The sequence below is a fragment of the Sorex fumeus genome, unplaced genomic scaffold (genome assembly GCF_029834395.1).
Source record: "Sorex fumeus unplaced genomic scaffold, SorFum_2.1 ptg000098l, whole genome shotgun sequence".
Taxonomy (NCBI): Eukaryota; Metazoa; Chordata; class Mammalia; order Eulipotyphla; family Soricidae; genus Sorex; species Sorex fumeus.
The window spans coordinates 33,830,618-33,845,977 of NW_026606155.1; the positions used below are offsets into that span (position 1 = coordinate 33,830,618).

At 40.3% G+C, this 15,360-nt stretch overlaps 1 protein-coding gene across 2 annotated transcripts in view; it reads right to left on the minus strand.

Annotated features, from left to right (window-relative positions):
• SYT16 (synaptotagmin 16) overlaps positions 1-14,979 on the minus strand; it is a 367,718-nt gene extending 352,739 nt beyond the window's left edge. For both annotated transcript variants that reach the window (XM_056133188.1, XM_056133187.1), the window contains exon 1: positions 14,881-14,979. In XM_056133188.1, the coding sequence (XP_055989163.1) occupies positions 14,881-14,893 (13 nt within the window). In that variant the 5' untranslated portion in view covers positions 14,894-14,979. The remainder of the gene's footprint in view (positions 1-14,880) is intronic.
• Between the last annotated feature and the right edge of the window lie 381 nt (positions 14,980-15,360).

The following is a 15,360-nucleotide window of genomic DNA, read 5'->3' on the forward strand; positions in this document are numbered from 1 at the left end:
TTTTAGCTATTTCTATTCACAAATGATAAATATGCATAGAAAACCCCAAGAACTCCACTTAAACTAATAAAAATAAACCAAATACAGTAAATTGGTAAGCTACAAAAATCTGTTACATTTCTATGTGCAGCAATTAACTAGAAGAGAAATCAAGAAAACAATCCCATTTAAAACCATACTAAAATGAATCAAGTACCAACGATACAGGAAAATGAAACTCCTTCATTATCCATCAAAAACCTTAAGTCACTATAGACCGAACATGATTGCCACTCAATGCCTCTTCTGCAAACCACAGCACCCAAAAGGATAGAGAGAACAAAAGGGAATGCCCTGCCACAGAGGCAGAGGGGGATGGGGGGGATGGGGGGTGGGAGGGATGCTGGGACCCGTAGTGGTGAAAAATGGGCACTGGTGGAGGGATGGGTACTTGACTATTGTATAATTGAAACCCAAGCACAAAAATTTGTAAGTCTACAACTGTACCTCATGGTGTTTCACTAATAAAGATTTTTTTAAAAGAAATTTTAAAAAATTTAAAAAATCTGAAAGATGGCGGCCGCACCGGAGCCTTGTGGACAGCAGGTTTGAGCCGCGGCTGGGGGCGGCAGGGACCTCATGTGAAGGGGGGCGTAATGGGCCGTCCTTCACGCCCGACCGAGGTCGCCAGCTGTCCCCCACGAGTGGCTCTCCGGCACGGCCACGACTCCAGAGCACAGAAACCAATCTCTTAACTATCTAACTTTTAATAGAAATTCTTCCAGGGTTAATAAGTAAAATTGCAGAAATCCAAAACTACGCGACATCATTCTATTCTTAAACCAAGTTGTAGAAAGCAAATCATTTCACAACGCTGTTTCAGCATGTCTGATTGCGGGGTGGGGGGGGGTCGTAAACTCTAAACAATAATTGTGCATCTTCTATCGAAACAATGTGAGTAGTCAAAGTAGATAGAGTATTAACTAGAACTCATCTGCCTCACAGGAATTGGGAGGGGTGGGAGGTGGGGTTCTATTGGGGTTCGCGGTTAAAAATAAGTATTGGTAAAGGGAAATGTGTTTGATATTTACATGACTGAGACCTAAACCCGAAAGCTCTGTAACTTTTCCCACAGTGATTCAGTAAAGAAATAAATTATAAAAAAAAAATTTAAAAATCTTAAGTCATTGCTAAAGAAAAAGAAATATATACAAGGATAGGGATGGAGCAATAACACAGCAAGTATGGCACTTGCCTTGTATGCAGCTAACTCTATTTCCAGCCTAGCATTTTATAATGGTTCTCTGAGCACCAGTAATAATTCCTGAGTGTAGAGCCAAGACTAACCCTTAAGCATTGGCTGGTGTAGCCCAAAGGAAAACAAGAAAAATACGCGGGAGAAGGAAAGATATTACTTGTTCATGGATTAGAGGAATTAATACTATTAAAATGACCATATTATGTAAAACATTATACTATACTGTTTCAATGCGCTACATTTCAAAACTTCAGTGGCATTCATCAAAAAAGTAAAATAAATATATCAATTGTATGGAACAAAACACCCACAATTGCCAAGACAACACTGAGGTGGAGGGAAAGGAGTGGCAGCACCATACTCTCAATCTCAAATAATAATACTGTAGTATATGTATTATTACAGATATAGTAATCAAAACATAGTTGTATTGGAATTAAAAATAGATATACAGATCAATGGAAAAAAGTTGAGAAAACAGCATTAAATTCTCATATACAGAGTTACTTATGACAAAGAAGTTGCGAGTATGAAATGGAGAAAGGAGTCTCTTTAATAAACGGTACTCCACAGGAAAACCAAATGATGACATGTTTAAAAACAAAAACAAAAAAAGTGGGGCCAGAGCAATAGTATAGTGGGTAGGGCGTTTGCCTTGCTCACGCCGACCCAGGTTTGATCCCTGGCATCCCATGTAGTCCCCTGAGCACTGCCAGGAGTAATTCCTGAGTACAGAGCCAGGAGTAAACCCTGAGCATCACCGGGCATGACACAAAAAGTAAAAAATAAATAACCTGAAATTAAATTACTATTTCACACATTGTACAAACATTAACTCCAAGATAAAGACTTAGATGTTACAGTTGTACTGCATGTGTGTGAAGCCCTGGATTCAGTCCTCTGTACTATAAATACACACACAGAGTCTCAAAAATTAGAGCCAAAATCAGAAAAATATATTGATAAAATGGTAAGATAAGCACTTGATGATAGCCTCAATGAGTCTCCAGGAATCTGATTTCAAAGTCAACAGAAACAAAAGCAAAATTTGACAGGGCCAGGAAGGCAATACAGGGTTAGGGCTGATGTGTCGTATGTGTCAAATCCCTACCTCATGTGGCCACTCTCTGCTCCCCAACACTGCTGGGTTTAGCCAGGTGTGAACCAGGTGACCTCTGAAATCCATTAAGTGGCTCTGGAACCTCAAAGCCTAGTTAGCCCCTCATCCTTAGGTTGAAGCACTAAGTTATCAGGTTTGGTTGATTGAGAATTTCTGGGAGTAGGCCCCCAGGATCCCCTGAGCATCCCTTAGGAGTCTCAAACACAAATTAACAAATTGATTTACAGAAAAAAAATTATTTAGTTTTTTTAGGATCACACCCAACAATGCTCAGAGGAATTCCTGGCTCTGCACTCAGGAATCACTCCTGGTGGTGCTCAGGGGACCATGTGGGTTGGTGGGAATCAAACCCAGGCTGTTCAAATGCAAGGCAAATGCCCTATCTGCTGTACTATCACTCCAGGATGGGTTTACAGAAAATTTTAAATTTCTGCGAAAGGCTTGAGGGGTGATTGGGAAAATTGAGACAATGGTGGAAGGAAGGTGACCTTTGTGGTGGAATTGGTATTGGAATATTGAACCTATCACAAATCATCATGAGCAACTTTGTAAACCACAGTGCTGAAAATGAGAGGGGAAAATTTCTGCACAGTGGAAGAAACTATCATCATAAAATACATACCATATCACAGAACAATTCTCATCCTACTAAATGGAAAAAAAATATTTATACAACATACATCTAACAAAGGACTAATGATATACAAGGAGCTCAAAAAACTGAAAATGAAAACCAACAACCCTGTTGAAAAACAGAGAGGAGTTAAAAAAATGTATCACAAAAAGACATACTGATTGCCAATAAAGCATATGAAAAAGTGCTCTTTATAATTTATTGTAAGAAATGCTCAAAAGTATAGTGAGATACTATCTCACACCTGTAAACTGGAGCCAGTGAAATGGTAAGGTAAGGCTTTTTCCTTCCATGTGGCTGACTTTGGTTCAATTCCCAGCATCCCATAGAATTTCCTGAGCACTGCCAGGAGTGATCCCTGAACACTGCTGAGTGTAACTCAATGTGCCCCCCCACCAAAAAAAATAATGAAAAGGAAATGACCAACACTAACTATGCCAGAAACAAGTGTTTGTGGGTATTTGAAGAAAAACACCTCATTCACAACTGGTGGGTATATAAACTGGCCCAGCCTCTATGAAATACAGTATAGATACTTCTCAACATAGTACCAACTCATATTGATCCAGCTATTCTACATATTGGTGGAAAAACTCAAAGACACTAATTTGAAGAGATATGTAGACACATATTCATTGCAATGCTATTTATTATAGCCAAGATAGAGAAGGAACCTAAGTGCCTAATGATAGATAATTGGAAATCCAAACAAAATCTACTTAAAGAAATCGGCACTAAAAATTTCAAGAGTATTGGCAATCTCCTAATATCCTCCAGTTCCTACCTATACCCTTATTTAATCTGTCTCCTTAAATTCAGGAAAAATCTTTACCTTAATTCTAGCCAATAAGGTGGTAAGATGTCACCTCCATGATTCAACCATATATAATTGTAATATCTGTCTTCATGGAAGACTGCCTCTGGCTTGTTTTGATAAAGTAAGTTAGGTTTTTATACTATGACTATAGAAGCTTTGTGTGTTAAGGAACCAAAGGCAGCACCAACGGTCAGCCAATGTTATTCAGTCCACCAGTGTGCACAAGTGTTTGAAGCTCATTTATACCGGGTAATCTTGAAAGCAGATGCTTCCCAAGTTACGCCTCAGAACTACTCTGACTGATACCTTAATTGCAGCATTTCAAGATCCTTCAAGTCTTGCAGAGCCTTCCTCTGACCTATCGATCTATAGAATCCTTATTTGAGTCCTCAAGTTTGTGGTGAGTTGTTACACAGCAATAGATAACAAACACAGGGGAACTCTGAAGAAAAATACCACATAACTATAATTGTAATTATAATGACAACCACCAAAATTTAACAACTAATTTTATTTTAATGGACCAGTTAGTTAAAACATCAATGCACCTAAAAAGCCTGAGGACAGGATGGTAGCTAAGGAATAAAGAATGGGTTGACTTCAACCTCTTCCCTGTGGAGTAGAAGCATAGGGAGGGGCTGAGAAAGGTACCTCAGCTGAGAACTCTACAAACCTGAGACTGACAGAACCAGTTAATCTTAGCCAGAACTCAAAAGGATAATGAAACCAAGTTAAAAAGCAAAAAAGTAGAGTTAGAACATGCGCTCCAACTCAGACTTAAAACATAAGCTGGGAACTGGAGGGCATCATGTTGAGTGAAATAAGTCAGAGGGAGAAGAACAAGTACCAGATGAACTCACTCATCTGTGGTACAAAGAGAGACAAAACAAGGGAATAGACTGTATTGAATGATGCCAAAATCTTTACCTTGAATTATAAAGCTGAGGTTACCAAGCAGTGGGAAACGGGGGGGGGGGGGGGGAATATGGGAACAGAAATGAAAGAAGACAGTGGTGGAGGGTCTTGGGCACTTTAGAAGTGGCAAGGTGTAGTAACTGTGCACATTAAAACTACAAATGTAACATTATTGTAATTTGTAGCCTAAATCAGTGCTCTTCAACTGCTACCCATAGATTAGTACCTGTCTGTAGGCACAGAACAATTGAAAACCACTAGTGTTAGTTATTACTGCCAGTGTGGACTGATATGGAGGACAGGTGCCAGTCACAGGTGTAAAAAGGTTGAAGAACACTGAAAAAAGAATATATATAATATATAATATATTTTACAATATTTATAATATATATAAATATCTTATACATATACAATTTTTTACTTACTCCAAAATATATATTATGGTCCCCCAAGCATGGCCAGAAATAATTACTGAGTGAAGTACCAGGAGTAACCCCTGAGCATTGCCAGGTACAGTCCCAAAACAAAAATTGTTTTTGGAGCCAGCCCTATGCTCAGGGGTCACTCCTGGTGGGGCACAGGGAATGAAATAGGATTCAGAGGATAGAACCTGGATTGGATGTATCCAAGGCATGTGCCTTACTTACTATACTATCTCTTCTGCTCCTAAAAAAAAAATTTAATAATAATCTGAGGATACAAGTAAAACAGGCAATGTCAAGATGGCAAAGAGGATCTCACCGAGAGGTGTGTTAGTAAAGAAATCACTCAGACCTGAATTGACAGGTCGAGAGCACTAGAGACAGCAGACAGATGAGGTCATTATGCGTGAATAAAACAAAAATACTAAGTCATTTTAAGCTCAATAATGGAATAACAACCAGCAATTTCCTCTGTCTTGTCAATGCTTCTTTATCAGACTTTAGAACCAGGAGAGTATCAAACTCTGAAGTAGCATCCTTCAGCAATACATATCTGTGCGGCAGCCTCCATCAGCCATGCCCAAGGTGGAGACAGACCACAAAAACCATGAGAAAATTAGCAAAGAAGATCCAAGAATCTTCTTGTATCTTCAGTGAAAGAAATTTCTATTGGAGCCTCTCCATGCATCAAGAATTGAAATTTTCCTAGGTTATGAAAATTGAATGAGTATTTGTGTACACCACAAGGCCCCATGTTCATTTTAGGCTCTGTGAGTTACTTGGGCTAAACATTAAGCATTGGGAAGAGAACATTATGATTAATGTCTCCAATTAAAACCTTGTTCTGTACCTTTGAATGATTTCTTCTAGAATCTTTTCTCTGGAGTCATATATTCCTAAATAAATATTTTGATCTTTGTTTTGTATTCTTCACAAAGTAAAATTAAGTCAGTGACAATAATTTCATCTCTGACATTGTTTTGGAACATGAGGCATACACTAGAAAGAGGTGAGGAGTGAGAAGACATTTACCTAATGCCTACTATGTTCCCCATCCATTATCACAACTTTGCAGAATGGAGTAAATCAAAAGCCTCCAGGAAATTAAACAATTTATTTGAAGTCGCCCATCCGGGAGTGACAAAATTTGTCTTTAGAAATTTTAAATTTTTTAAATTTCTTTAAAATTTCTTCTACCATTTCTTTTTTTTTTTTATGGTTTTTAACAATATTTATTTATATACCATTTCACAATGAATTTACCAATTTACCAATATTTTCAAATCTCTATGAAGAAAAGTCTGTTGGAAATCTCACTGTGACTTGCTAATAAATTGTGTTTAAAGTAGATGTTAACATGCTCGTAATATAAGTCAGGGTATGTAAGATGACTTTATGTCTCTTCATTTTTTCTCCATTGTGAATCAAACTATAGCCATGTGATTTACTGCATTTCTAAAGTTAGAACTCAAAGGATATTACATTCTGAAAATAAGACATGTATTGTAAAGGGAAGAGAGTTCTGAATAAATTTAAACTTCCTAAAATCGAATGTGCATAGTCACTAATAGAAGGATAACTAAATATAATGATTTTAGTTGCAATATGTGTTTTAGATACCTCAATAATTTACTAGAAAGAGCTGTTAATGAGTTTTGCCATTATTTTGATGTCTATATAATCATCGCCTAATGGCATGGCTGGCATCTTTTTATCAATTCATAAAACTAATTGTGACTAATCAACAAATGATATTTGAGTGATCCAAAAGAACAAAGTCATCAGCCAATAGGGACATGAAAAGGTTCTCATCATCATCATCATCATCATTATATCAATCATCAGGGAAATCCAAACCAAGAAAACAATGAGATATCATCTCACATCAATGAGAATGGAACAAAATAAAACAAAAAAAAAGACCAGAAACAAATTGTTGGCATGGATGTGATTAAAAGGGATCTGTCGGGCTGGAGCGATAGCACAGCGGGTAGGGCGTTTGCCTTGCACGCAGCTAACATGGTCGACACAAGTTCTATTCCCAGCATCCCATATGGTCCGCTGAGCACTGCCAGGAGCAATTCCTGAGTGCATGAGCCAGGAGTAACCCCTGAGCATCGCCGTGTGTGACCCAAAAAGCAAAAAAAAAAAAAAAAAGGGAACTGTCATCTACCGCTGGTAGAAATATTGTATGGTTCAGTTCTTATGGAAAACAGCATGGATATTTCTTAGAAAAGTAAGAATAGAGCTGCCATACAACCCAGCAATTCCACTTCTTGATATCTACCCCAAGACACAAAAACAATCATTCAAAAGGACATATGCACACAATTATTTTTTCCAGTACTAGGTACAATAGCTAGGTTATGAAATCAACCCAAGTGTTTAAGAACAGTTGAGTGGATTATAAAAGTGTGGTACACACACATATGCATACATGCGCGTGCACATGCACACACACACACAATAGAACACTATGCTACTGTCAAGAATGATTTAATCATGCAAACTAAACTTGAATGGTACTGGAGGAGACTGAGGAAAGTGAAGTCAGGAAAAGGACAAATCCCACCAGATGATCTACCTGTAGTATATAAAATAATAAAACAAGGGAATGCAAGGAATCAAAAGAGGATACCTAGATTACCTGAACCCTAGATTATAGAAAAAAGAACATATGAAAGGGAAGAAATTGAGGGGAGGAGAAGAGGTAGGTGGAAGGGTAACAGGAACATGGGGCAGGAGCGCATGGGTTATATAGTGGTATCTGAATATGTCTAAACCAGGGAGTCAACAATACTATAAGCAGGATACCCAAAACAGAAAAGCTAAACTTAAATATGCACTTGCCAAGATGGCAGGCTGGGGACTGATAGGAAACTGGGGGAGGGAAGGTCAACTGGGGGCAGACATTAAGTGGGAACATTGTATGTCTACAACCCAATTATTAATAACTTTGTAAATCACTTTGTCTTAAGTTTTTTATACAAAATAAGGGAAAAATTGTCAAAATCTACCATACGCAAAAGAAAATTTTTTTTCTCCTAAGAGATCTGCCTGTTTTTAGTACAAAACATATAGAACAAGTTTTATACATATCTAGAAAGTCAAGAGAAACTTGGTCAAGAGAAACTTCACTACGTTTGCCTTTGCAAAGCTGCCAAGCTGAAATTTAAACAGGAAATCCTACTCAAAGTATAAAATTAGTCATTTTGATTTACTTTCAGGATATTTTATTAGTATATGTCAAATAAGTCATTCAAAAAGCTTTAGGTTTCCTCAAGAATTTAATTTTGGGGTTTAAAAAGAGAAAAAGTGGGCCAGGGAGATAGCTCAATGGACTGAATGAATTGCATGCAGGAGGCCCAAGTTTGACCACTGTCACCACATATGTTCCCTCTGAACTGTCAGAAGGAATTTCCCAAGCACAAAGTGGGCAGTAGCCCCTGAGCACAGCCAGGTGAAGCATCAAAAAAAACATAAAGTTAAAAAAAATAATGGGCTGGAGTGATAGCACAGTGGGTAGAGCGTTTGCCTCACACACAGCCAACCCGGGTTTGATTCCTCCGCCTCTCTCATAGAGCCTGGTAAGCTACCGAGAGTATCTCGCCCGCACGGCAATGCCTGGCAAGCTACTTGTGACGTATTCCATATGCCAAACACAGTAACAACATGTCTCACAATGATACTGGGCCCACTCGAGCAAATCAATGAACAACAGGAAGACAGTGACAGTGAAAAAAATAATAAAATTAAATAAAAACAGGAAAGGCCAGAGACATAGTACAAAGGTAAGACCTTGCAATGTAAAGGACCATGATTTGATCCCCCAACACCACAAAGGTTCCCCTCAGTACTGCTAAGAGTGATCTCTGAGTTCAGAGCCAGGAGTAAGCCCTGAGCATCACTGACTGTAGCACAAGTCAAAAATAATGTGAGATAAATAAAAATAGGAAAAAGAGTTTAAAAACAAAATAAGAACAAGACTTCTCAACTAATTATTCTACACTGGTTATAATTACACAAGCTTAGTCAGTTTTTCAAAAGCAAAACAAATGCACAACCTATGTATGTCAAATTAATGAATTTATATGAACTCTAGTTATTATTCTATAGCACTAACAGTATCATATGTTATCACCTCCTATCGGAGTATTTGTACTTCACTTCAAATATGTGTGCACAGAGACACATGGAAACATCAATTGCTACAAAAGCATAATGATCTGGCTTTGCTTGCAAAAATCTCTCCCTTTCACAATAGTAGGAAAGTGATTAATGCAACAAAATTAACAAATTACTACAAATTATTAAAACTAGATAATCTTAGTATTGGGATGCTATCTTCTTTTATAATAATTTTCCATAATAAAAAATTTCTTAAAATAGTATCTCAAATTAGGAGTCCAGAGTCACAGAGATAGATAGGAGTCTTTCAATGTGACAATTTTGGGAACATGGTAGAGATGGGAAGGCAAGATTTGGGGTCATGCCCTGTGGTGCTTGTGATCACTCCTAGCAGTACTTGAGGGCCAAGCAGTACTGGGAATGGAATCCAGGTCAGCAGTATACAAGGCAATGCCTTAAAACTTGACCCATCTCTCTAAACCTCTATGTCATTTCTTTCCAAAATAATCCCAGTTAGATCACAATGCCTAGAATTACAGATTGCCATCTCAGAGCTGGCATCTTTAAATTGTGAGGTTTCTTCTTTTAAAACAAAAGAGTTGCATGATTACTACAAGAACTCCTAGGGGCTGGAGTGATAGCACAATGGGTAGGACATTTGCCTTGCATGCGGCTAACCTGGGTTCAATTCCCAGCATCCCGTATGGCCCCCTGAGAACTGCCAGGAGTAATTCTTGAGTGCACGAACCAGGAGTAACCCCTGTGCATCACCGGGTGTGACACCCCCCCAAAAAAAAACTTCTAAATTCACAAAATGTGCCTCTTCCTTCCTTCCTTCCTTCCTTCCTTCCTTCCTTCCTTCCTTCCTTCCTTCCTTCCTATTTTATAGAACACATTACCTTGAAATATGCACACACATATACATCTTTTGTTCCTAAACAATTTGAGATTTTGTTGCAGACATCCTATCTCCTGACCCTCAAACCCTGTTTCTGCTAGGGAGAAGGACATTCCTTTTAACATTATGGCAAAATATCAAATTTCCAGTGCTTAATGCTAATACATACCTACTATCCATTATACAATGTGCATTCAATTTTCACCAACAATCACATTATTCTTTACACCTTCCCGCCCCACCCCATTTAGATCTGATTCAAAATAATATAGTACATTTCACTCTTTCATCTCCTGAAGCATTAAATCTTTAACAGTGACTCCTCCAGCTCTCAGTAAGTTGACTTTTGTGAAATGTCTCTGTTTGAGTTTGTCTAATATTTCCTCTGGACTAGAAATACAAGTGGTGTTCTGTCCTCATTAGTTCATAAGCTAAAGGATGGAATATCACTTTGCCCCATTATAAGGATGATAATTTTGATTACTTGGTTAAGGTAAAGTGTCCCAGGTTTCCCCCTAGCAAATTACCATTTTCTCTCTTGTAACTAACATATAATCAATATGGAAATTCTCCAAAAATACATTCTGTTCTAGTCCTCACATAACAGTTTCGCATCCATGAATGTTTCTTACTTGAGTCAATTAGTATTATAGTAGCTACAAATGGGTAATTGTTATCTCTTTGTCTATTTTTAATTGGCTTCACTCGTAAGTTTTCATAATTAAATAATTGAAAATAATTTTACTCATGAATGTGAGTTCAATTTCACTCAGAGTCAAGCAATTTTCTTTATAATCCTGAGCATCTCATGAAACTGGCAGAGATTCCAAACCTTTTACTTGGAAGGTCCTACTATTTTGACAATTCTCTCCCCTTTCTCTGTCTCTCTTGAGCAATGAGCCCAAGATGGAAACTGTTTAAGGTGGAGGTAGGATGGGGAGAAAGGAAACTGCTGGCTTCTTGTAGGTCAGTAGAAGGTCCATCAAAGGCTGTCTAGTGCAACTAAGTCTATAGTGAGGTCACAACAACCAGCTTGAGCAAAAACAGGACCAAAATGGCACCAGATCAGCCAGTAAACTAGAAGCAATTTGATGAGAAACCAATGTTTCCCAGCTGAAGTCAAATGTTTATCAACAAAGAACCAAAGATCCGTCCACTGAGCACTGCCAGAGATTTCCCAGAAAAAAATATAGTTGTATATTCTTAGCATATATCAACATGTTCACTGTTCCTGAGAAATTCTTGTTATAAACTGACTATAATGATTAAACATCAAAAATTTAAAAAGAGGATCAATAATGCAGTAAACAACATATATAGGAAAAGGATCAAAAAGACTATAATCTGGAAACACAAAATTATCTAAAATTCCTTGTTATTGTTGAAATCTTGAAATTGTATAAATGTGTAAGTACTACACTTATTAGAATAAACAGCTGCTTATGCTAATAGAGTTTCTTATCTAGTACAATTCCTCCCTGTTTTTTTTTCTTTTAACCTTTCAAAGATGTTATAAACCTGAATTGTTCAAATAAGAATATTAATAACCCAACCCCTTGGGTTTATTTTATGTTAGGATTTCAGGAATATTTACAACATCATAGCTCTCGACAGACTCATCATTCCTCCTGCAGATTCTGCCCGTAGAGACCAGGCACATACAACGGGCATTTATTCCTCTCTGCTATAGTGGTGTATGTGTGTGTCCATGTGTGTGTGTAAGAGAGAGAGACAGACAAAGACAGAGACAGAAAGACAGAGACAGAGAAAAAGGGGAGGGGAAGAAAGGGAGTGGTTGAGAGAGGCAGGGGAGAGAGGGGGTGAGAGAGAGAACTGTAAGTTGAGAGGCTGATATTTTTGGAATATCTGTATTTTATTTACATACAATATTTATAAAGTCCTCCTGGCTTTATTTCTTCAAGAAATAACTAGAGTGGAACATGCAGGTGTTGCCTGAATTTTGGACCATTTTTTTTTCCAAAAGGAAATTTCTTAGGATGAGAAAAATGAGGAAAGTGAAGGCAATGCTGTGCCTGCTTCTGCTATATTATGTGGCCAGGCACTAATCTCATGGTGACAGGACATATTTGGCTTTCCAAACTGCCTTCCACATCCATTCCCCTCACCTGTAGAGATGAATTGGCTGAGGAGCACCAAAGCTTCAAAGCACTTGGGATAATTCTAATACACAGTCACAAAGAGAACTAACTAAAGAAGTATGTGTCTTAGAACAGCACTTCTCAACCAAGGGCCATAAGAACCCCTGTAAGCCACCAAGAGGGATGAAAACTGAATAGATGAAGGGCTATAATACAAGACTCGGTGGTCAACCAGAAGAATAGGAGGACCACTGTGTAGAAACAAGGTTGGAAAGGGCCACATTCAAAAGATGGTTGAGAAACACCATCTTGGAGCAGATTCCCAGAAATGATTGCCCACTGAGATCACCTGAACAGGCTTAAAAACCCTGAGGTCTGTGTTCCATGCTCAGATGGTTCTGACATCATTGCCAGTTTGTGGCCTGGTCCTTAACCATGCTATTTAAGAATGTTAGAAAGACATTAGGGATTCTGAAAGCACTCCAGGTGATTCAAATAAGACGGTAAATTTCAGAACCTCTGTTTTAAAGGAGACCAGGGAATAATTGGGGTCACCACTATGTTAAGTATAAGAGGGCAATAGGCATGATGGAGATTTAGAGAACAGTCTTCCAGACAATACCCTCCACTCCTCATTTCCATGATAGGGCATATGATAAGTCTGTCACATCATTTCTGTTAAAGTCTACATTCTAGACACTAGTCTACATTCTATAAGACTTAGAGACCTACAGCTCAATCCCAGCCGAGAATTAGCATGATTAATATTGTGCCTAAAAATCAACTTAAGAGCTAACTGTTTAGCATCATAATTTTTCCATAAACAACAAAACAGTGGATAAATGGTTTCTTCTATAGAGTTGAATGGCCCATGTAAGGAAATGGAAAAGAACATTTCTCTAAATAATTTGGGGAACTGGCATAACCAATTTTTTTTCAGGATACTGAATGTATTATCATTACACAAAATATACGGAAATAAAGAAAACACTGTTTTTTTGTATCTTTGTCATGTACAAATTATAGATCCTTTGAGTCCCTTTGCCAATTGTTCCTTTCAAAATACAAGCATGAGGTCAAATCTAATTACCTTCCTCTTGATTGAGCATTTTAAATGAAAGTAATAAGATGTTTTAATAAAGTAATATTAATTAAATAAAAGTAATATTAATATTTTAATTAAAATAATAAACCATTATCCCTTTTCACAGATAAAAAATGTAGTCAAATGATACTCTAACATGAATACAAGAAAAGAAGCTTGGCCCAACTCAACTGGTTTTAGTATAATAAACACCTGATCTACATTTGGTGTGGGGGGCGGGGACAAATGAGGATCACTTCCACACACATTTAAACACACTCAAGAAAGAGAGAGGGCAAACACCCATGACTGAGGGCCAAGTGGGTGTGCAGCATTTTGTTCTAACTTTAGAAACAGTAAGGACACTTGCCATGGTCACATACTAGCAAATTTTGAGGTATGAAATACAGTTCTGTGGCAAGGGACCTGACTTGGTGGTAGAGTGGCATGCCATCATGCCTGAAGCCCTAGGCCAGATCCCCAACATGCCAAAAACCATCATTTGCCTACCAAAACCTTTGCTCTCTGCACCCTACCAAAGCTGTGTCAGGGATAATAGAGGTAAATAGATAATAGGAATAAAATAGATATTTCAAAGGGGGGGGGACTATTAGAGAAATGATGACGCTGATCTTCCCATTTTTGTGCCCTCTCAGCTGGTAATAAATGCCTACCAACAGTCCTAACTAGTACAACCATTCATTCATTCATTCAATTCATTTATTCATTCGAATGTCCCTAACCCATGCCCGGGCGGTGCCAGTAACTGTGGATAGAGCGCTGCCTCTCTGCTAGGTATAGGACAGCCGTGACTGGCGATCTGGGGCTCCACTCTTAGGTACCTCACCTTCTGATATATCTAATCAAAACAGCTTTTACAGACGTGATTCCACTTCGCAAATCACGGAGCCAGTGAAGCCATGGCGCCAAGACGCCCCCAAGCAGGCCAACCCAGAGCCTCCCAACGCCTCCACTGAGGAGTTAGAACCTGACACTTCCACGCGTTCGTGCCATTCACTGTCCGTCGTGAGCAGAAGCTGAGCTCCAGCTGGCCCTCGGTTGCCCGCGGACAACACGCCCCGCAGGGGCCATGCGCAACCGGTCAGGCCGCTTGGACCCCGGGGAAACCAGAACTCTCAGCGCCCAAAGCCCCTGGTGCCCCAAGGCAGGGCTCCCCCAAGTCTGGTTCTGGGCCTGGGGGCACTACCCACGAAGCGCTGCGCTGTCAGGCCCCGCTGCCCGCGGCATTTCACTCAGGTCCCCTCCGCCTCCGTGCTTTGCCCACACCCCTGCCCGGGGCTACCTGCGCTCCCCCAGGTGCCTCCAGGCAGCAACGGGTGATGAGAAGCGGGGCAGGGGCGCGCCTGGGGATTCGCGGTCCCCCCTACCACCACCACCACCACCACCACCGGCCTCTGCTCCCAGTGAGACGGGCACAAAGGCGAGCGTGGGAAAAAGCACTTGCCGCTCCTGGGCCCCGCGCCCCCCACCCCCTCCACCCGCCTCGGTGCCCAGAGCGCACTTACTGTCCGTCGCCATGGTCCGGCGAGGGGCTGCCGGGCGACCGCCTGCGGCTGGGGGACTCGGCGCCGAGCCGGGCCGGGCGCGCGCTCCTCGCAGGCCCCGCGCGCTCGGGGGCCGCGCACAGCCCCTCCCGCCGCGCGCCCCCGCCGCGCCGCCCGCAGCCGGGCAGCTGCCTCCAGCCCCACCACCCGGCCCGCCGCGCCTGGGCGCCCGCTCCAGCCCTCAGCATCAGCCCCGCTAGCCGCTTCCCCCAAAGACAACGAAGCCCTCAACTTGGAAACCTGCCCCTGGACACAGGGCAGGGGCCCCTCCTCTCCTAGCTGCTTTTCCCACCTGTGATACTCCACCTCCTCCCCATCATACCCGCTTGCTGGGAGTAAAGCCCGACGGAACAGGAAGAGTTGACAGGAGAAGCATTCCTTAGCGCCAGGTGCTGGACTGGAGGTTCACCCTAGGCAGTGTGATTCCTGCAAATGTGCCTC